This window comes from Pygocentrus nattereri, chromosome 15 (assembly GCF_015220715.1).
Source record: "Pygocentrus nattereri isolate fPygNat1 chromosome 15, fPygNat1.pri, whole genome shotgun sequence".
In the NCBI taxonomy this organism is placed as follows: Eukaryota; Metazoa; Chordata; class Actinopteri; order Characiformes; family Serrasalmidae; genus Pygocentrus; species Pygocentrus nattereri.
This window is the reverse complement of record NC_051225.1, coordinates 36,176,124-36,201,158: the sequence shown is the minus strand read 5'-3', so window position 1 is coordinate 36,201,158 and position 25,035 is coordinate 36,176,124. Positions and strand designations below refer to the sequence as shown.

The 25,035-nt window shown below is 41.2% G+C and overlaps 1 protein-coding gene across 1 annotated transcript in view; it reads right to left on the bottom strand.

Moving 5' to 3' along the window:
* abhd17c (abhydrolase domain containing 17C, depalmitoylase) overlaps positions 1-25,035 on the bottom strand; it is a 63,372-nt gene that overhangs the window by 16,397 nt on the left and 21,940 nt on the right. The window contains exon 2 of the mRNA XM_017699573.2: positions 8,014-8,193. Within this exon, the coding sequence (XP_017555062.1) occupies positions 8,014-8,193 (180 nt within the window). The remainder of the gene's footprint in view (positions 1-8,013; positions 8,194-25,035) is intronic.

Below are 25,035 nucleotides of genomic sequence, written 5' to 3'. Positions count from 1 at the left end.
AAAGCAAAATGAAAGAGCAGGACTGGGGGATATAAAAGTATCTCACGACACTACACAGATGCACAACACACCACAAGCATCACGATTAGGGATGAACCGATGTGCGATGCCAATGTCTGATATGTTTTCATTTTAAACTGTGTAGACTTGAGTTTTCTGTAGAGGATGCCTTAATTTTAGCAAATCAAAACATGCAATTTGACCAAGAGTGCCCAAACTGTTCCATACTATTGCATCTTAAACCGTACCATTTATTTGTATAAAGTACACAGGAAAATAAATAAAGTGCCATAACCCATCATTCCCTAAACCAAGGGTTGGGAACTCAAATGCTAAGAAGAGCCATTTTGTCCTTGGGAGCCACTACGTTTTATGTCCATTTAACCACGTTGGCTGTAAATGTGTCTCAGTATGTGCTAACGTACCAGTACAGGCTTAAAAATCTAATATAAACAAGCACACAGAGTCACTGTGCTCTGCTTTAAACTTTAGTTCAGCTATACCCATATTTCCCGCATCTCTAGCAGGAAACTTTTCCGCAAAAAAAGTGAAATTTCTTGGAAAATGTCTCTCAAAGTTGCTTCTCGTTCCAATTTCCCCATTCCACCTTAAATGCTGCCTGAGGCGGCAGAACGTAACTGCATGTTAATGTGGCACAGAAAAATTAGAACAAGAAGCCGGTGAAATGAGAAGCTTTGAGACAGCTTTGGAAGTATCTGCCAGTACCGATATCATTTGAATATTATCGGAAATATCCATTAACATATTTTTTTAAATAAACAAACATACCAGCATTTTTTTGGGAGTTTAATAAACTGCAGCAGTGTTTCCTTCACTAATACAAAGCTTAGCTGTGTGAGGAAAGCTTACTTTGAAAGTTTATGAAACAGCCTTATAAACTCCAGACTTGTGCATTAAATACGCTGTAGGCTAGAACTCGGCTTTATTTAGATAAAGAGCTAAATCCCACTTTTCTCCCCCTCCACATATCCACATCTACCTTGTAAATGGATGGAAACCCCCTCACTACCTGAGCAGATTTTATTTTGCAGAAAAGATCAAGAGGATGTGTCGCCGACTACCTAACGCTGTAGAATATAAACTGACTTCCACAAAAGAAAAAACGCAGCAGCACGCCGCCAATCTGTCTGCAATTTGCAAAGCTTCATACTGACTCATCAAAGGTCTCAAACTACAAGATAATCTGTTCCGACCGTCAGCCCAGCTGAGCCTCCGAGGAGCAATTTTCATTCTGATCTGGAAAATTTTCGGCAAGATTTGTTGGCAAATCGCGCCTCAAAGTAGATAAAATCTCCTGTAAAGTGCACCTGGCTTAAAGCATCGCTGAAAATATACTTCACACCCGTTTCTCTCTCCACACCGCTGATGAGCAAAGCTCCACACGGACATGCAAAAGGAGCTCAAAGAAATGTTGGAAATAAAAATTTATTGTTTGGTCAATAAATTTCAAATAATCATCTGGTTACTCAGGCAGGTGCCTCTACACTCTAGCCTATACACAATAGGGCTTCACCAAAATATAGGATGACCAGTATCAGTGGGCAGTACAGAGGTTTCTCACGTCTATTAGTGTCAGTAAAAAAATCCCACCGATATGTAGTGCAACAATTCCCAAAACTCATTCATTATTGTCTTGACAGCTTTCAATACAGCAAAAATACCGACTGGTTGAAAATGTGCCGTACGAGACTAAAAACCTGAAACAAAAGCTGTGCCTTACAGCATCCTCATCATCCATTCCACTAATCTCAACCGCACACTGACACTCTAGCCACAATGTGCTGCAACGCAATTTGCTGTACAGATGACATTAGTGTCTTGTCTGATGAACAGTATCCAGGTGTGACTGGTTTGAGCGCTCACTTCAGTCTTCGGTGACATCCACATTTTAAAAGGTCACAATAGCAATCAACAAAAACAGCACAACATAAAGGATAAAAACCAATACATTGGTACAGAATTGCCCCATATTGTCTACAGATATTGATATGTTCATTTTAAAATGATATTTTGACATTTAAACCGAGTTTTAATGTCAGTTTAATCATTCCAGTTTAATTCCTTCTCTCTCTCGCTCGACAACTAACTGGACTGATGTTTCCATTATAGAAGGTAGAATAAAAGATGCGATACTGGATGAACTGGTAAACCATCCACTGGAGGTCTGTACTGCCATGGGAACGCACCATTTCTTGCGAAGTGAGAATAATTTTCAGTATACGCACACGAACACACACACACACACACACACACACGCACAATTCTAATGAAGTTGGGACGTTGTGTACAATAAAAACAGAATACGATGATTAGCAAATCCTTTAGATCCTATATTCAATTGAATACACTTCAAAGACAAGATATTTAATGTTCAAACGGATAAACTTTGTTTTTCACAAATATTCGCTCATTTTGAGTTTGATGCCTGCAACATGTTCCAAAGAAGTTGGGACAGGGGCGTGTTTACCACTGTGTGACATCACCGTTCCTTTAACAACACTCAATAAGCGTTTGGGAACTGAGGACACTAATTGTTGAAGCTTTGTAGGTGGAATTCTTTCCCATTCTTGCTTGATGTACAACTTCAGTTGCTCAACAGTCCGGGGTCTCCGTTGTCGTATTTTGCGCTTCATAATGCGCCACACATTTTCAATGGGAGACGGTCTGGACTGCAGGCAGGCCAGTCTAGTACCCACACTCTTTTACTACGAAGCCACGCTGTTGTAACACGTGCAGAATGTGGCTTGGCGTCGTCTTGCTGAAATAAGCAGGACGTCCCTGAGAAAGACGTTGCTTGGATGGCAGCAGATGTTGCTCCAAAACCTGTATGGACCTTTCAGCATTAATGGCGCCTTCACAGATATGCAAGTTACCCCTGCCATGGGCACTAACACCCCCCCACACCATCAGAGATGCTGGCTTTTGAACTTTGCACTGAAAACAATCCGGACGGTCCTTTTCCTCTTTGGCCTGGAGGACACGACGTCCATCATTTTCAAAAACAGTGTGAAATGTGGACGCGTCAGACCACAGGACACTTTTCCACTTTGCGTCAGTCCATCTCAGATGAGCTCGGGCCCAGAGAAGCCGGCGGCGTTTCTGGGTGTTGTTGATATCTGGCTTCGCTTTGCATGGCAGAGTTTTAACTTGCACTTGTAGATGGAGCGACGAACTGTGTTCACTGACAGTGGTTTTCTGAAGTGTTCCTGAGCCCATGTGGGAATATCCGTTACAGAATGATGTGGGTTTTTAATGCAGTGCCGCCTGAAGGATCGAAGGTCACGGGCGTTCAGTGTTGGTTTTCTGCCTTGCCGCTTACTTGCAGAGATTTCTCCAGATTCTCTGAATCTTTTGATGATATTGTGGACTGTCGATGATGAAATCCCCAAATTCCTTGCAACTGCATGTTGAGAAACGCTGTTCTTAAACTGTTGGACTATTTGCTCACGCAGTTGTTCACAAAGTGGTGAACCTCGCCCGTCCTTGCTTGTGAACGACTGAGCCTTTCAGGTTTGCTCTCTTTATACCCAATCATGACACTCACCTGTTTCCAATTAACCTGTTCACCTGTGGAATGTTCCAAACAGGTGTTTTTTGAGCATTCCTCAACTTTCCCAGTCTTTTGTTGCCCCTGTCCCAACTTCTTTGGAACGTGTTACAGTTTCTATTTATGTTTTACACAACATCCCAACTTCATTGGAATTAGGGTTATATATATATATATATATATATATATATATATATATATATATATATATATATATATATATATATATATATATATACATATACACACACACACACACACACACACACACACACACACACACACACACACACACACACGCACATATATACACATACACACACACACACACACACACACACACGTATGAAACATATTAAATGATAACAGTATCAATTAAATGATGCTGCCGCCAAGTTCAGTAAAATTCCAGAAATCAATTGTGTAAACTGGGAATAAATGGTGCATGGTGAAGTCACTTCACAGGAAGCCCATGACCATGACTGGCTTGTTATTTCAGCAGCGAATAATGTATTTGTGAATAGACTGTGTCAAATATTGAATGCATGAGTGGGAGCGGGTCAAAACATTTCAGTTGTGGATGGGAGCAGGACAGATTCTCAATTTTCTGCAGGAGTGGAATGAAATCTTGCGGGAGCGGGTCTGAAAAAACACTAATTATAACACTAATTTATTGGTTTGTTTACCAGAGACAATACATATCAACCAAAACAAAGAAAACGTGCCACCGTTAGCCAATTGTCTAATTTTGAACGTCCGTTTTCACTATATACTGAATGTAATGCGATTTGATGAAAGTGCAAAGGCCTATTTGTGGGGTGGCTTTTTTGTACACATGCTTGACAACAAGACCAAACAAACCGAGCTTTAAGCCTGTGTGACCTGAACCGTAATGCCGTATCAGTATCAGAGAAGCGGGTCAATGTTAAGCCCCGACATGCTGCCATCGCACTGCAATACTAAGTGTGTGCACTGCTGTCTCCCAAGCCAAATACACACAAGTGAAGCTGTTAATTATGTACTTGTGATACCCAGACAGAGCTGGCATGCAAAAGAACCTCCACTAAAGACTCCTCTCAAGGCTTGGAATAGGATAGAAGACCATGCTGAACAGCTGCTCTGCACCCTCTTCTCACAATCACACAAACCTTACATGATGAGCAGCAGCAGAAAGAAACCATTACAGCCCAATTTACACCTTGATTTCTCTCAAGCAGACACAAATGTGTTAGTGCTGATGTTACTGGCTACAGGTTTAATGTTCCTCGGCATTTCAAGACTTTCAAAAGGCAGAACGGATCAGACAGAATGAAACGAGAGATCTGATGGAATGAAATGACTAGCATGTGACTAGTCCATGTAACACTTAAAACTGTTCTGTGTATTTATATACAGCACTTGTTCTAGTGGAGGGGTTAGTTACCCCAAAGTTAAGAGCAGCGATTTTGTCCTTTTCATCAAAAATCAATCCACCTTGAGAGCCGTCACATTTTATGTTAATATATTTAAGTAATGTTCTACCCTCTTGCCTGTAAATATGTCTCAGTGTGTGCTAATGTTCTAATTTAGGCTACAAAAAAAATTAATAAATGAAAACGCAGACCAACATTGGTCCACTTTGGACACTTCTCACATCTCCGGCAGGAAACTTTGTACAAAATGTCTCGATTTTTCACAAAGCTGAAGTCAGTTTCTCCTTCACCAGCTTCTTGTTCTAACTCTCCCATTCCACCTTAAATGGTGCCTGAGGAGCCAGAATGTATCTGCTGCACCACTTAAGGTGGAACAGGAGAATTCGAACAAGAAGCTGGAGAACAAGCATCTGACTTGAGCTTTGGGACTTTTTAGGGTTTGGAAGTTTCAGCTGGAGTGACTATAAAGACAAGTCCATTCATCTCCAAACCATCAATGTTCTTTTTGCTGTTTCGTTAGCATCTAGCTAGGCGAGACTGTTGTGACGACAGTCTGCGCACCAATCTTCAGGTAGAGTGAACTAGCAGTTATACTTTAACTCCAGCATTCAAGACCATTTAGGTGTTAAATGATGTGTTCGAATGATCAGCAGAAGGATTTTACTGTACAACTCATTTCATAATGCAATGCAGGCTGCAATTACTGCAAGGGGCACTATAATGATGCCAAGCCTGCGCAAGCAGTCTTGTATCACCGCTGGCATGCTTTCTCAAATGTCATATATAATAGCAGACGAGCATTTAAGTCTCACACAAAGATGGCTAACAAACATAAAAGGGCAGTCGTGGGCTGGAGGTTAGGGAACTGGCCCTGCAACCGGAAGGTCGCCGGTTCGATCCCCAGTGCCGACAGTCCATGACTGGGGTCCTTGAGCAAGACACCTAACCCCCAGTTGCTCCCCGGGTGCCGTGGATAGGGCTGCCCAACGCTCACTAGTGTGTATGTGGTGTTTCACTTCACGGATGGGTTAAACGCGAAGGTGGAATTTCCCCGTTTGTGGGATTAAAAAAGTATCACTTAACATAAAATGATACATACTCACTATCCTCTACTGTCCATGTGTAGCTGTTGAGGCTGCTGGAATAGAAGTAGATCCCTCTGCACACAAGCACGCAGCATCATCTCTGGCCCCATAAAAATTATGCTAAAAGATTTAATGGCCAAATTTCTCAAGTTATTTGCATCACAAATGTGTCCTGTTCACTCATATTTATATCTACAAGCCAGACAAGTTGCTGCTGGAGTTTAGTAAACATTACAATCATTTAAGCCATCAGCAGCAGCTGTTGGGCTGTGGATTCTTGGCTCAATATAAAGACCAGACCCCAGACCATGCCACCGCCTGATGCATTTGACTGACAGAGCCATAACGGAGACACTAGTAGAGTGTAGCAACGCTAGTGGGCAGCTATGGTGGAATCTAACCCCAGGACACAACCCACTGTTACCCCAAGAAACTGGCTGTTTCTTCCACATCTCTCCAATGTTCCCCAATGTTGTCCCAACTAAATTATACACTATATCCTTAATCTAATACCTGAATAAGTACACCTATACTAAGATAAGTCTGTCCCTACATCCTGATATAACCATCACACATTTAGCCTGTGCACATAGTATCCCTTAACTCCGACAGTGCAGCAATCTTCCTGAATTAGCCCTTTACATACATCCACTAGTACAAAACAGCAATTTGATCAACTCTGCTGAAGGAAGACAAGCCGGGTGGTCTGGACACGACTATGTGTGTGGCTATTTGCAGGAGCAGTCAACAGAACTGCACATAAAAATGAAGCATCATTAAGAACAAGCTTTATTTAGTGGCCACAGGTGCAGAATGGTACATGGTGATGAAAAATGGGGAAATCTATTTGTTTGCTGCGGTGCTGACGTCAAACACGACCGCTTCCACTGGCAGATTCACAATAAGTCAACAACAAAGTTGACGCAAGGTCTATAAAATAGATAATGCAAATTTGTCCAAGTACAAATTTGATTTTTCACCCACTCAAAGATGCCACACTGCTTCAACTACATATAAAAAAAGCTCATTCTGTTCCGAACCCATTGCTTGCATTTCAAATCACTGCCAATCTGGGTAATCAGCAGCTTTCAACCAGTCGTGCCCTGTACATTTCAGTATTTGACAAAGTTAAACCATGCAGCTTCACATATATATATATATATATATATATATATATATATATATATATATATATATATATATAAAAATAGTCCCACAACGGGGAAATTGCACCTCCGCCTTTAACCCATCTGTGAAGTGCCAGGGAGCAGTTGGGGGGGGTTAGGTGTTTCGCTCAAGAACACCTCAGTCATGTGCTGTCGGCTCTGGGGATCGAACCGGCGACCTTCCGGTCATGAAGCTGGTTCCCTAACCTCCAGCCCAAAATGGCCCACATACTACATATTTTATTTCCCCTTTTATTTTAAGTCCATGTGAAGTCCTCCATGTTTGTGTAAGTTTAGGCACCAAACAAGACGAATTAAAACGTTTAACAATTTCATGATAAATGGACCCGTAGAAATGTCTCAAACACTGTGAACATGAACTCATAATCTGAAGGTGTTGTTCCTTCTCCCATGAAGTTACAATTTTGGAGATGCCTTTTTTGTTTGAAAATAACTTCTGTTTGTTGCTTTATATGAATACCCTCATCAGAACACCCACAGAAACACTCATATGGAACTGCGCCTGGTGAAGTGCTTCACAGCACACAGTTAAAGCCACTGTGATTGTTTGCAGTGGCAAGATCCTGTTTAATAAACGCCACATGCAGCCCTGCGTTAACACCACTTAAACTCCTAACAGAACAGTTAATGGGCTGATGAGCTGCATCAGGGGTGTGAAAACGCAAAAACGTGTGAAACGGGGCGAAGAACCTCTGAAGTAAATTCTGAATGTGCAGTATTGGGCAGGGCTCCATGTGGTCATTAATGAGCAGATGACTCACCTGGGGAAGGCGTCGAAGCAGTAGGTCTTGCGGGTGTCAGGGAAGGCCACGCGCAGGCCGGACATGAGGGGAGAGTGCAGGATGACCGCTGCACACTCATACCGGGCGGCCAGGTCCACTGTGGGCACCGTACCAATGCTCTGCCCATACAGGATAATATTCTCTGGAGTCATGCCGTACCTGCAGGGCAAGAGAAGGAGAGTATGTTTGAGTCTCTTTAACCTTTTAGATTAAATCATGACAATACCACACAATTTCTTCTGATGAAATAGCATTTTAAATGTTCATTCGATCTGAAAAAGAATAAAAAAAACTGTTAAGACCATCAAAGACAGGTTATCTTAGACTAATATGAATAATCCAACTACTAATTAACGGCCTGGACAGTCATGCACGTGCAATAGAAAGTACATAAGGCAGCAGCCCAATAGCAGGTACTGGGTATGGTACCTGGTACTGGTATTGGGCAGATATCAGCAGAAAATGCTGGACTGGAACTTTGCATAGACAGCATATCAACATCTAAATGCTCATCTTCAGAGAAATGTTCATCTTCAGAGAAGTGCTTCCGTTGAAAATAGCTCACTGTAACCTTTAACAGAAAAAAGTAGCAGCCAATATTCAATGTTTTATCATGAGTATTGAAAAAGTGGCATTGTGCCATCTCTAATCCAACATCTAAGAAATGTCAACAAATGTCATGAACACGCATCTTAAAGCCGCTGCTTCAGGGCCACTAAACAGGAAAGCAGGTTTATTTGTAACTTGATGTGCACTTACATGCACTACATTTTAAGCAGAGTAGAACAGAAATGAAAGATTATAGGTTATTTCTACAACTGAAAACATAGTGACTAATATTAATCCACTAATATTGATTATTTCTACTTCAGCCGCTCTCCCTTTGCCGTATGAATCACTCTGGTTTACAAGCAATTTGTTATATTGCAACAAAAAACAAATATTGCCCCCTATATCAAATCAATTAAAATCAAATTTATTTATATAGCGCTTTTTACAACTGATGTTGTCACAAAGCAGCTTTACAAAAATGGGAATCACAGCACAGAGAATCAGACAAAACACTGAACATAATATACAGAATATTGCCCCCTATACTTAATGAACTGTACTGCAATTAGTCAGAACTGCTGTGTTGATTATGTAAACATTACAGAGCACTTTAGGAAACTGCACAACATATAGGCAGCAATAAAATATTTTTCATAATCAATGTCAAGACTATTAGTTATTTTGTTGACTAATTGTTGCAGCCCCACGCTCTGAAGGTACTGATAATTGCACCATATTATCACATTGGGGGGCAGTCATGGGCTGGAGGTCAGGGAACCAGCCTCGTGGCCAGAAGGTCACCAGTTCGATCCCCAGAGCCGACAGCACATGACTGAGGTGTCCCTGAGCAAGAGACCTAACCCCCAACTGCTCCCCGGGCGCTGTGGATTGGGCTGCCCATCGCTCCGGGCAAGTGTGCTCACTGCCCCCTAGTGTGTGTGTTCACTAGTGTGTATGTGGTGTTTCACTTCACGGATGGGTTAAATGCGGAGGTGAAATTTCCCCGTTGTGGGATTAATAGGAGTTTCTTAATCTTAATAATCCACTGAAATTTTATTTTCTAAGCTGTATTGACTCCACACCCCGTCTCGTCCCCAGACTTTGTATCTTACTGTCCTGTTTTAAAACATTCGGTTATGTAAAGGTACAATGTTCATGTATTTTTCACCTGGAAAACTTAAAAGGTACACAACTAGACTTCTGAGGGACCTTTTCTCGATGAGGGAAACATGCACAGAATCTTTATTAATAACCAGAGAATTTATTGGTTAATTATTTGTTAGAAATAAAGATAAATAAACAATGCACATTATTTCAAAGAGAGCCCTTAATTAAAAAAAAAACCTAGGGAATCTTTAACAAGATCACATTAACCTCTTTCTGCAGGCACTTAATGGCCATTGTTCTGGCACAATGGAAATCAGCTCTGATAGCTGGGGTTGGTCAGTTCATGGGTTTTTTTATTTATTTATTTATTTTATTTTTTATGGTACAATAGAACTGTGGGTGATTTGAAATTGCATGATAATTGCATGATTCATGAAAAAAGGAGTGCTTTAATTCTTAAAGCAATCCATTTTAATCCAGTAATCATAGCCACCTTCATGGAGAGAAACAGGAGGTTGGCCTAAAAACGTAAAGCACTCATCAACAGCGCATCTCATGTTCAAGGTTATGTGACATTTAACAAGATATAATCTCCTAAACTCTGCTGAAAACAATAGGCAACAAAACGAGGCTTTTTTTTTTCCATTATCGGCATTGCTGAATAACAACCGCAGCCCTAGCAGAGGCTTTACTACAGCTGGTCTGATCTGTAGTGTTCTATTCCCTCCTGTTGGCAGGGTGTGCGCTGAGGTTGTGGCACTGCTACCTGATCAGGCAGACGGCGGTGGTCTGGTTTATGCTTGGGTCACATGCAGGGCAGGAATGGTGTTCGATATCTGACCCACACGCTGGCTCCGCTTTACTCAGGGCTAACCCCATGCAAGGCGAAACCAGCTAGGGAACAATACAGCCACAAAAACTCACACATACACACGCGCTCAGCATGGAATGTACTGGTGAGTCTGTCCAAATTTCTGAACTCAATAAACCACAACAGCAGCTTTATCAGGTATCTGAATGCAGACAGTCTCTCAAACCTCAGCGTCCCTCTCTCCCTCTCCGCTCCCTCTCAGACAGATCTCACAAACAGAGGTTTGTTTTTGTACATTGTCAGGATGTGGGTTGTTCAAAAGTATCTAGACAGTCATCCAGTGAATTCAGCCGCTTTCCCCAGCTTGTAATCTGCATAGAAAACACCGCGTGCTCTACAGCAGCTGCTCATGAGCCAAGCATGGGCTAGAGGGGTATAAAGGCCCCCCAGCACTGGACTGCGGGGCAGACGAACTGTGTTCTCTGGAATGACGGAGCTCCATATAATAACTTTGGAATGAGCTGGAGTGATCCAGAACTGACCATCCAACATCAGCACCTGACCTCAAATCAAACTGATGCTCACTCAAATCCTCACAGCAATGTTCTAACATTTAGTACACAGCCTTTCCAGGAGAGTCGAGGTTGTTACTGCAGCAAAGGGGTGAAACATGTTCAGAAATCATGAATAATAATAATAAAAAAAAAAAAGCATAGAATTAGATTAGAGTTCGATCCACTAAAGGACAGCGCACAGTTTACCCACTACTCCTATAGATTTCAAGGGCCCATATGAAGGAAAATGTCATTTTCTTCACTTTTATATTAACAACAGATCAATGCATGTGAATATTTTCGTTGTCTCAAAAACTTTTCACCTTCAGTCTATTTACGGAAACTAAGTTGTAAAAACAGCTTGTTTTGACTTCAATATTTCCGTGATGTCACAAAAACCAATGCATTAACGTACATCCACCCATCCAGCCAATAAGAGCTTAGACTTGTTCATTCACACTAAAGGTAAGAAGTGTGTTTCAGCTTTATGATTCAGGTATAACACAGGACAGCCAATCAGAATAGAGCTGATTTACATATATCAGTCTTAAAGGCACAGTAACCAAAACAGCCTGTTTAATCCTAAAGGAAAAAGAGAGGGACGAAAATTTAAAGGGAATAATTTCTGTATGTACATACCATACAAAACGTTATAAGCGGAAATTGGTGAAAAAAAATAAAACTGTAGGATACTGGCCCTTTAATGGGACTAAACAAAAAGATTGGTGAACTTATCACATTCTGTATCAGTTAACTAACTTCACAAACTTTGGGGTAAAATGCAATGTGTGTAATTTATGGTGTAACTAGGCTTGTAACACTACATATTGGTACCTAAATATATGTCCTATATACATAATTTATGCAAATATCTATATGAAATGGGCATTTTCCTAAACCTAATGCTAAAATTGACCTCAAAGGCGATAAGAAATGTTTATTTCTCTCAGTTTAACACTTAAACAGAGAGTTTGTATAAAAAGCCAGTTAAAAGGTCAGAACTACTTTGCTGGTCCAGAAAAGGCTGGTTAGTCCCATCTTTGTGTTTCCTAAAAAAGTCAGGACACTGCAGCCCAAAAAAACACGTACAAAAACAGAAACACGGAGGTGATCAAGGATGTGGGAATGGCCCAGACAAACAAACCGAGGAACAGGTGACTAATCCAGCCGATAAATCAAGACATTCAGACATTGTTCACAGATGATCAATCCTCTCTGGAGACAGAGAGCGGGAACGGCAACTCAACGCTAGGCAAAGCTCGAACAGCAGCTCTGAAGAACACGGCATCATGCAACGCACAGAAACATCAATAGACCCCTGAACTTCATGAACTTCACAGAGCCAGTGTGTAATGAAGGCAGCCTGTGTGAATTTGCTACGGCAAAATGACGTTCACATAACCCAAGCAGAAAAACATTTATCCCCCAAATCCCACACGCCATGGCATTATCTGTAGTAATGCGCACCAGAGGCCAAGTCACTATTTTAGAGCACATTCGGTTTCTTATAAAATCACAGGGGACAGGGCCTTGTAATCAGAACATTCAGCGACAGTAAATATGATCTCTATCTTCTACCTGCGTGAAAGAGAGAGAAGCAAGAGGAAAAAAAAATGGGAGAGAGAAAAATGAAGAGACAAGAAAGATCTTCCATGAGCAACATGCATTTTCCTCCAATTAACAGATGAGTAAGTACAGTTTTGGGACTCTGCTGTTATTTCTGCAGTAAAATGTGCTGGTGTGGTCTCAGAGCCAGAGAGACAGTACAGCGCATAAACAAATTCTTCTCAAGCTGCCCCAGGCTCATCTATGGTGCATCTGGATTAGCCATGCTGTTCATATGTCATCCTAATTTGTTTATTCCCCTCTGTATGTGTATTTTGTGTACAGAGGGTTTACATGAACTTGAAATTTCTATTGAGAGTTCCAGTCTTTATCACCAACATCCAGTGAGAGCAGCAGTGGCTGCATGTTCAAACAAATGAGTGCAAATATCTCACACACAGTCAATGGTTCAACTCTTCTACAACCATAACTAAAGATGGACCCATCACTGTTTTTGGGGCTGATAATGATCGCCAATAGTCCAATAGCCACTAATGATCGAGGGCCTATTCACACATTTTTTGGACGAAGAACTGGATGCAATTTTAAAACTAGTAAATGTAAAAATGTCATTAAGCAAATGCAGTTAAGGGGATCTGTGGAAGTCGATGCAAGATCTGGAGGAAAACTCAGGTCTGCTCAGATGCTGGGCAGAAAGGCAAAGCAAAACCCCCATGCGGCAGCAAAAGACCCACAAGGTCTAGCTGACACTATTAAACGTGAACTGTCCACAATCACCAGGACAGTTCACAATCAACAGGACAATGACCCAAAACACCCAAGTCACCAAGAACGATTTAAAGTGCAAGTTTAAGCTTGAAGGAAAAAAAAAACCCTGTCAAACATGCTGTGCATGCAAGGATTAGAGAACAAGAAGCGTTCTGTAACGAAGAGTGGGCACAAATTCCTTAAACAAGAATAGAAAGATCCTAGCTAGCTATAAAAACATGAGCTGTGATACCCGCCACAAGGGGTGCTACTATGAACTGACTTAGTAAGGCGGCAAGGTAAAAGGTATAGAGGAGAGGGAGGGAGAGAGAGAGAGAGAGAGAGAGAGAGAGAGAGAGAGAGAGAGAGAGAGAGAGAGAGAGAGACACGAGAGAGAGAGAGAGAGACACGAGAGAGAGAGAGAGAGACACGAGAGAGAGAGAGAGAGACACGAGAGAGAGAGAGAGAGAGAGCGAGAGAGAGAGAGAGAGAGAGAGAGAGAGAGAGAGAGAGAGAGAGAGAGAGAGACACTGTGTCTTTATCTATTATCCAACTCTTATCAAGCCTGTAACAATTTCTGACGAGGACCAATTGTAAACAACACGCTGAAACCATTTTAATGCCCAATGCTGGACGGGCAGGGGGTCAGTGGCGATGGAAATCTCGTTTGCAGCGGTCAACAAAAGTCTATTTCCACATCTGCTAATCGGGAATTAACCACAAAACAAATTTGGAAAATGCCATTCCTCTGGGGAAGGGCAAACAGCCGATGTTTAACACAGACGATTTGCCCAAAGTTGTTTTCCTGAGCGGAAAGCTACTGAAAGTATGCACATAGGCCAGCTCAAGATGCAGCGTTTTCCACAGCCTCAGTTCAGGCAATGAGAGACGGTTTGTCCAAACAAGGTTTATGGAATAACTCAAACTAGCACGAAAAGTCAGACTAGACTAGAGTGCGTTGACAGCACAGCATAAACCACTACGCTAGCATGAATTGCCATATTCTTCAAAACAACAATATGAGGAACAGGACACGCATGCATGTGTGAAGGAGGAGTGTTTTTCAGCGGAGAAGTAGGTTGACGTCTGGCTCTGAGCAATGAACGGCACACACGGCAGTCTCTGTTTTCCGAAACAGTCTTTTTTGCCAAAGCAAACGTTTGTAGATAGTTTCACGGCCAAAACCTGCACAGTGTTGCCAGTGCTTAAGGTTTACCCTGAAAGTCAGGCCTCTCTCTCTGGCTCGGAGTGAACATCCTTCTGGATTATCAATGAATACAGACTGAGTGTTTACCACGGGTTCTTTGGAACGGCACTAATTCCTTAGCCTTAAAAACAAGAAGGCTACTCTGAGCTTTCAGAACACACTGATGTCTACGAAGAAGGATCAAAACTCGTCTGATGCCCAGTGCTAGTTAGAGATGTATACAGGTTCTCAAATACCACTCATGGGCCAGTGTTCTAATACTGAACGAACAGACCAACAACTCGGCAAAACACTGTTTTTACATTTTATCCGAACTGTAAAATGTGAAAGTCTTGCTTGTGAGTAAACATCATGTGATGCTCAAACGCAGTAGCTTTGTGGGCACACTGCCATGGAAGTGTTTGGTCATTAAATAAGCTAGACTAGGCATCAGCCTGTCTATGAAATAAACAAAGAACTTGTACTAAACTTGGCCTATGTAAGAACATGGTTTTGCTTAACGCTTCGAACCCGAAGTTGACTTCTATAACTTTAGCTACAGGCATGATCCACATAGACAGCTAGGGAGTTTTAGGCACTCCACTTCAGACTGTACCCAAGAACACCCTTCCCTGTGATAAAATCACAGTAAAGCACAGCCTCTCGTGGCTTATAGCTTTCATCATCATCATCACCATCGTCGTCGTCGTCATTGTTAACCGCTCAGTCCAGATAGATTCGCAGTAGCAGTTGAGAGAGCAGAGAATCCCAGATGACCCCCAAAACTTCCTCCAGCAAATATCTGGGGAGCCCACACCGCTCCCAGGCCAACTTGGAGATGTAATCCCTCCAGCGGGTCCTAGGATGACCCCCACCGGGAGGTGTCCAGGGGGCATCCGGATCAGATACCCGAACCACCTCAGCTGGCTCCTCTCAATGCGGAGGAGCAGTGGCTCTACCAGATGGCCGAGCTCCTCACCCTATCGAATAGAGTGTAGCCCAGCACCCGACGAAGAGGCTCATTTCTGCCGCTTGCAATCGCGATCTCGTTCCTTCGGTCATTAACCTCATGACCATAGGTGTGGGTCGAGATGTAGACTGAGGTAAACAGAGAGCTTCGACTTATGGCTCAGCTCCCTCTTCACCACTACAGTCTGCAGTACTGCTGCCGCCTGTCCCAGCCTGCGGCCGATCTCACGATCCCAACTGTCAGTTAACCAATTGGGTAATAATACTAAACCCCAGATATCGTGCCATCTCTAAGAAGAACACACAATTCTTAAGATCTAGAGCAATCCAGAAAGCCTGCTCGTACACCTGAAAGACGGGAATAAGCCCAAGAGAGAGAAGTCAAGTTCAAAGCACTCCTCGAGAATGCACCTCGAATCCAAGGTTACGGCCTCCCTACATTTAACAAGATGTAATCTCCATTCTGCTGAACTTCTCCTGACATTTTATATGAAATGCTTCTGACATTTCGGGCTGAATCAGCAAGAAATTTCTCAGACAGGCCTAGAACACATTAAAGAGGCACTTAGTCAAATACACCCAGGCAGTCTTTAATAGAGGGAAGGTAAAAGCCTTCCAGGAGATGAAGGAAAGGCTGAAAAGCAGAAAAAAGTGTGCAGAAGTTCTTTCCTGCCAGACCCGCCACCAGCTGAGAGCTTGGAAGCAGAACATACGCATTTGCAGCAAAGGCCGTCACAAGAGCTGTTAACACCAACATAAGAACACATGCACCATGTGAGAACCTCCGATCTGTAAATTACAACACAGTAAATTACTCAAGTGCCACAAAATGTTCCAGTGATCTTTCAAGGACAGGTAGTCCCACAACAAATCAAGCTGGACATCAAACGCTGCCTTTGGAAAACCAACAGAAGGAAAAAGATGGATGGAATTATTTTGTTGATTTTTATGTTTGATGGCTGTCTGGCTGAGTGGTGTTTTTGGAGCAACAAGACAGGCCATGACTGGACGACCACATCGGAGCTATATTTTAATGGCATCTGGCAAAATCGAGGATAAAATTAGGGCTTGACTGATATGAAAGCCGTGTGGCCGATATCCAATTTAAGAGACTTGAAACTCCGATGACTGATGATATGAGCTAATTTGATATGTTACACATGTTGTGGGAATGCCCCAAGGTGTACAAATTTTGGACTAAAGTCTCTTCTACATTGTCAGAAATTTTGGGGACCACAATCCCAATGTCACCTCAACTTTTTCTTCTGAATGATGACTCCTGTTGTAATTTGAACAGCACAGAAAAGAAAGTCTGAATGGCTGGCACAACTCCAGCCAAAAAATTACTGGCTTTGCATTGGCAACCCCCACATTCCCTGAACCGGAGAAAATGGATTCTTTCCTGTATTGACGTTGTCAACCTGGAACTTTCAACTGCCCGCATTCATGGCGCTAAGGAAAAGACACTAATGGCTTGGGAGAATGCTGCTGACATGTTTACAACACTGCTTTGAACTTGTCTAATCGTATCTCTGATCATTGTTTTTAATGTAACATTGTTTTTGATTTAACTGGCTACTGGAGAAGGGTGCCTTGGGGAGGGGGGGTGGGAGTTTGTGGGAGGTGTACACAATCACCCCCATTCTTGATTTTATACTGTAATGTATGTTATTGCTTATAGGTGGAAAATAATGAAAATAAATAAATAATTGATCAAAAAAAAAAATCTGATAAAGAGGCTGGATTTTAGCTCAGTAACCAGATTTCTCAGTGCATGTGAACTCTTACTCTGATTTCTTTCATATATATGTGCAAAACAGACAGTGGTACAGGAAATAAGCAAGCAGCATCACCGCGAGACTCGGCAAAGAGACTCGCTGAAAACAACTACTTCCTAGACTCAATCTTTGAGATCTTCTAGATGATGCAAGTTCATATTTTCAGGTAAAGCGACGTTTTTTTTTTTTGTTGTTTTTTTTTTCCAACCACGTCATGAAGTTTGAGTTTATGTTTACATCACATCTTCTGTGCGTTTATTGGCTGGTTGCAAAGCAGAAATCAGATTAGTGCATGATTCATGTAAACCCGGAGTTTCCCTGTTATCTGACTACTGAAGTATATATAAAAGCGTTGATCGGATTACTGAAAAAATCTGATTTTCTGCACACACACACACACACACACACACACACACACACACACACACACACACACACACAATACATATACATTGCTGCTGTTGGAAGAAAACCTTGTATCTCCAAAAAAGTAACTTTACAGGAGAAGGAAAAAAAACATACTTTACTTTCAATGTAAGTCAATGGAACCAGAAGTTTTCCCATGTCATTTTGGGTCATTTCTTTTAGGCCATTCATCATAAAATTGACAAACAATGTAAAGAGTGACATACTTTCAAATTATGTCAAAAACTGAAAAATGCCAAAAATGGAGATACAAGGTTTTCTACCGACAGCAAGTGTGTGTGTGTGATATATACATACACACACACACACACACACACACATACATACACACATATATATATATATATATATATATATATATATATATATATATATATATATATATATATATATATATATATATATATATACATATATATATATACACACACACACACACACACACACACACACACACACACACATATACATACACACACACACACACACACATACATTCATATACACACACACACACACACATACACCAATTCTGCTTACTATAGATCAGCTCTGGCCATCTACACTGAACTACTAGGAAGCGTTTCAGCTCCGACTGCTTGCCGAATGCAGGACAGCCAATCAGCACATAGCTTCTTACATCAGTCTTATAGGCACCGGAATAAAAACAGCCTGTTTAATTATTAAAGGGATTATCAGAGAGCAGTCATGTAAAAAATGAATTTGGACCGTTTTCAGTATATAAAATCACACGCATGCTATGTGTGGAGCTCAAGGGTGACAGAAACTAAAATCCAAGAAAAATGAGCCCTTCAAGTTTGGATTCATTTTGCATGCCTTTTTATTTCAGCCAAGGCGTTTTGTACTGTTCCGTAGTTCAGTCCGCACTGCTGTCATACAGACCCTGTTTACACTTAAACATATCCCATATCCGGATTTAAAAGGCAAGTGTGAAAACGTTACAGGAACGTATTCTGATCTAGCGATGCTACCTGTATATTCACGTGACCCACATTACTCCGTTTAAAGTTCTGCCTTATTATAAACGGATTACAAGTTCAAATACAAAAGATGCTAAAAAACCTATTCCTGCATTACCTGCACACTCACGGACGGCCAATATCGCCCGATATCACTTGCCAACCGAACGCTTGGCGTGACTCTCATACGGCAAACGTCGTTACCCAGCTGCTTTACCAACAATAACGCAGCTCAGTTTTAAAAAACGTCATCAAATAGCCAAACACATTAATGCATAAGGATGGCTGATGTGATGACTTGTGCTTTTTCTGGCGCTGTGGTCCATTTTCATGAATAGTCTAAACATTTGGTGGAGGATAAAACTGGAAACATTGTAATTGGAACAAAAATCAGTGTCTATGCAAAGAGACAGCTTAGAAAGGCAAAGTGTGGTTTTGCCAGCATGAAGAGAAACATCCTTTTTTTCCAGCAGTTTGTTAAGCGTCTGAAAATAGATGCCCTAACAGATGTACAAATTGTTCCCATGTGTTTGTTTGGACAGGAAAAAAAACAAACAAAAAAAACAATAAGCGATGGACAAACCGGTCATCTACAGTGACCCAGGATAATCACAGCAAAGCACAAGAGGGATTGAAAAAGTCCGGAGGGCAATAATAAGATAAGATTCAATAATAAGAAAAGCTATTAAGTATATACACTATATGAATATAGAGGTATGCACATCTACCAGGTTTAGCTGTTTCTAGTGAAGTATTAGAAAGTACTGAAAAGCTCTGCATGCTTGTTGCTGTTTAGTTAAATCTACTTCTATAGCTCAGATTTTTGAAAATCGAGTACTCAATCTTCAAAATAAATTTTTTTTGGTGATTTTAATTTTTGGGGCCCTTGCCAACCATTTCAAACAGCAGACAGTTCTTCAACGTCAGTCATATTTATAAAAATAAAGGCTTAGATTTCTCTGTTCGTCCTTCAACTAAGAACTGCTGTATTTATTGTTTACTTCCTTTGTCATATACAGTGTGGCATGCACAGAGCACAACACAGAAAAACCAATTTTACAGCTCATGATGAGCCTTCCTACTAACCCAAAGCCCTGGAGTCCAGATGCTACGCACACTCTTACACAACCGATTCAGATCAGTGGGTAATTCTAAAGCCCAACACGGTGCACTAGAGCAGCAAAAACACAAGAACACGTAGAACACAGGGTCAGCAGGACAGAGACGGAGGTCCAGCGCGTACATGGTATTTACATCTGTGATCAAGCGGACAGAAAGACGTCTAGTTGTTTACACCTGGAATTTCCATGAGATTCCAATGCATCTTGGGTCACCACTCACAATCGGATTTCACGGCCGGAGAAAGGGCGCCACACGTATTTACTCGTGACCTGTGTCGTCAGACAGAAATGTGCCAAGAGTTTTTGTTGGTGTAAATGTAAGGCAGCCTTTACACAGGGAAACGTGAGTTGCATGCAACATAATTTCCATGCAACTAGACCAAGCCAAAAACATTAACACACTAAGCTGCTCCACTAGATTTGGCTACGTTCACACAGCAGGTAAAAGTGGCCCAAACCTGTTTTTTCCCACCAAATCAGATTTTCTTTGGTTTGGCTGTTCAAATGTGACCTATATGCAACATCAGTCTGAACAGATCAGCTCCTAAACTGACCCACATGTGCAAACGTGGCTCACCCAGTGGTGAAAAATCATGAACGGCAGTCACTCCTTGAGGCTGCAGTCTCGTCTTCGACAGCATCACAGGAGCGATCATGAAGCTTCACTGACTGACAGCTGGGCTCATCACACTGAACGTGTTCGCGCTCGCAGTAAAAAGAGCAAATCACTCGGACTCTTTAAACTTTCAGACTTTTTAACTGTTCTCCGACGCCGCAGCCTCGATCTCCTATGGCCGCGTTCGGAGAGGTTTGAATACGTCTCTCCTAATTGTTGGGTACAGAAGCCTCAGCCGTAATGTTTATGGGGTCGGACGCATATCTCGCTACCACAAAGCGAAACTGAAGACGTCAGATTCACACTGACAGACTCACATCTGTGTCACATGAGGAAAAAGATCAGATGTGGGCCACTTTTCTCAGTCTTACAACCTGGGTTTTTGATGCACTGTACATTCTTGATATATATATATATATATATATATATATATATATATATATATATATATATATATATATATATATATATATATATATGATATAAAATAATTCACATGGTGTTATTGAAATATTTGCAGCCATATCATCTTCACATATTTTTCCGCCGTCACTGCCGTTTTTTTTTTTTTTTTGCATGATTTAATGGTTGAATTTATGGTGTTTGAATTTTCATCCGCCCCAAAAAACATTCTGCTTTACTTTCTGGTGAAATCAGTCTTTTTGAAGTACGTCATTCGACATCATCACAAGATGAATTATTGGCGTTTGCTTCATGAAGTTGGTGCAGCCGTTGAAGCTGGGTTGCACATGAGTTGCAGGACCCTTGACATTATGCAACTAAACTGAAATTTTGGTTTAAGTAAAGTTGCATGAAAGCTTGACTGTGCAAAGCCAACCTAAAGACTTTCACACATTTTCAGACAGCATGAACTGCTAAAGCAATTTATAAACAAACTGGAAAGGAGAAGAAAGAAGCTACGCAGCTTGGATGTTGGTGACATCATGACATGCTGGTGATCACAAAACAGATGTTATGTGGTCATATGCATCCCTGCCTGACCTGTACTTAAGTTGTTCACTTAAGACTGGGGGGGGGGCAGCTTCACATACATTCACCAAGGTACTGGATCACGAAATTGATCACGATGATGATACATTACCCACTTCTATTGGAATAATATTTATTATTAATAATTATAATAGTAGTAATGCCACCAAAGTTCAAGCAGTCGCATCACATCACAGTTTATGGACTCCACAGCAGTAAACCAACACAGCAAAACACTTGACCTTTGGTCTTTATCTCTATTTATATCTTTCTCAAGAAGGAAAGGGGAAAAAAAAGCTGCCCATCCACAGAAAGTCCTCACACAATGACGCCAACAGCGACAGCAGGTGCCATCAAAAAGCGATGACAATGCCCAGGCCTGACAAGTCAATGCAAGCGTTAATTTGTTTTCATTGGCCAAATCCTTCTTAACATGTCGCTCCAGCTGTGTGGGATTAGTCGTATGCACCATGTACATTCAGCTCTTAATTCACACAATTATTTTTCAAGTATAAATGAATCCCCTTGCAGATATGGTTCAATGTGCATGACTACGGGTGAAAAGGGCATTTTAATTAAAGTGACTGATAATTACTTGAGTTTTACTTTCTATAACTCATTTCTGCCCCAACTCTTCATTAGCTACCCTCACGTAAACAAACACGATGGCCAAAGGTGTCAAATCCGCTTCAGAATAAGGGTGCTTAAAATTTGATCCCATCAGTTTAGTCCTTGCATCTCGCAGCACTTTTACAAAGCTTACACACTCAAAGATTAAGGGTTCAGGGTCATCAAGAGCTTCCCAATTAAACTACTCCGTCATACGAGCAATAAACTACAGGTTAATCGCGTTATCAGGGCAATAAACAATTATACACACAGTACTGGGCAGAAGTCAGAGAACACCCTTCATTTATTCAACATCCAGTCAAAATGACCATTAAGTGCAAGTTACTCATTTTTCAGGAGATATTTCTGAGGAGCATAGAAAGCATAATCCTGAAGTTAATTAGTAATTTCATTATATGAAAAAAAGACTCCTAACAACCACATGGAAGACCTGGTGGACACCAAAACTGTCCCGATCAGATAAACAACAAGCTTTCATCTCTGAGAGAGGAGAAAATCAAGCTGCTTCAGATCTGAAAACATCCACAGGTGTTTCTGTCCATCCTTCCACCGTGAGAAGACCGCTCAGCGCCGTGGGTCTGAAAGGATGTGTAGCTGCTCAAGAAGAACCTCACTGAGAAAAGGAGACGGACACATCAAACAAAGAAGCTGAACAATGGACTGACCACCCCCGAGTCCAGACCTCAACACCACTGAATGTGTGACTAATTCAGAAAACGATCAACCAGCTTCTAAGACTGAACTTTGGAGGTGTGATTCTTTGAGGAACTGAAAGGGAGCCTCCTGAAAAGAATGGAAGTAATGAAGATAGAGGACATATCCTGAAAAATCAGACAATTTTCTGTTAAATATATGCTTCATGTTTTTTCTTGATACTTTTAAGTAATAGACATTTTGACGGCAAATTAAATAGAGAGCGGACTCAACTAAAAACTGCCGATTCACCAAAAAGGTGTTTCTACTGATTATTTCTGAAAGCAAGTTATTGGGCTTGTGATCCCATTATCATAACAGAGAAAGTGGAAATAGCCTTTGGCACACTGACAAAAAAAAACCCAGTTAAATGTACTGAAGAACCAAAAGTGACCCCATCCACGGTCCCAAACCTCAACCTCCTTTTAGGTGCAGTCCAAAAAGCCCCCAGTTTCATCAGAGCGGTGTTTCGGACGCTCTTTGGGCAGGTGAATGAACGCTGGTAAAACCATCACATGCCTGTGTCGAGAGTGCTGGATTTAAGAGGACAACCTCTGACCACACATGCCTCTTTAAAGAGCTCCTTCACATGTAAACATTTAGGAGGCTTTGATTTACTGCAGAGAGACGAGCTCTTAAAGCAGCTGTACATCCATCTTTACTGCACTTCAGTAAAGACCACAGGTCACGTCGATCTGAGCAGACTTCAAACTGTTAAGGCTGCAAGTGACACAATTACTGACTTGTAAAAGACAAAAATGACCCCAGCCAGGGTAAAAGCAGAGAAGGACTCTACACAAGAGTTAGTATGAGCGGACCTTTGTACTGATATACCAGAAAGCATCGCAATAGCATTAAACTTGAATCAGATTTTTCAAAATTGTGGTGTAAATCAATGAGATGTAAACGGTCATTCTGAGCGGTTTGGTGTAAAATGGTGAGACTCAGACTCTCTACAGTGGTGGTGATGGGAACCAGAGGACGTGACATCTACATCACAAATTAAGCCACTTTATTTACTATACAAAACCACCAGTTAACAGAAGAGTGTCTTCTAAACTTCCACATGTTGATAATGTAAATTTGGTCATAAATCAGGAAAACAATGAGTTTCTTTAGAGACTATCATCCCTTAGAATGCCCTTTGTGCCACAAATGGGGCTTAGAAAATACATTTCAGGCCAAAAACACACCCAAAACAATGTCTCGGGTATCAGGCAGTGTATTTGTGATCATTTCATGCAGTGACTTTCAGTGAGCGAGCTTTTAGAGGCACCGAACTCTTCAGACATCTGGTTCCCATCACCACCACTGTGAACAACTCTCTGCAAAGTTCTCTAGAATGGGGCATTTCACATCAAACCACTCTGAACAACATTTTTTCAGTCTTAAACATTAAACTACACAGGAATTTCCCATTAATATCACTGACCCTTTATCATCTAATCACGAACAGCTGAAAGCTGTTGAGAGGTAATGATCTCTGCAGTGAAGGCTTGCACTGCCCGTTCAGTCATTCATCGCTGTAGTTGTTCAGGACGCATGCGTGGCGCTCAGGTGTTGTTATCGTTTAGGATGTCTAGGAGTTTTTCAATACTGCCAGAATGAAGTGTGGCTAAAACAGCATTTCAACCAAAGTTGGAACAAAACCAAATATACATACACACACACACACACACACACATTATATATATATATATATATATATATATATATATATATATATATATATATATATATATATATATATATATATATAATTATTATTATGATTATTATTATTATTATATTATTAATATATATATATTAATTAGACAGCCACACACACACACACACAAACACACACACCCAGCTGTCCAAACCAACCTTCTGTCACTTTTCATATACGCGCTGCTAATATATTGAGACGTTGAAACTCTAGATTTACTAAAACTCTATATCTGCATATAGAATCTATTTTATATTGTATATAAAGCCACAACATACTTTTTCTAAGCATATCGTCACTTAAAACACTTCCCAGTTGCAAGCTTGATCACAGAGTGTCCTGTTCAACTGGATTTAGTGCAGTTCGGTATAAGCAATGACTATTTGTAGTTTTCAATAGTGTTTATTTCTACATTTATTTTTATGGCACTACCTTGTTAGAACTTGTCCGAAAAATTAACACTGACAGTGAATCGTGAAAACTTTGTGAAGCGTCATGATGCTGTATTTTTGCCATAACGCCCACCTATGAAAATACTTTTGGCCAAACAATTAGACAGACAAGCTT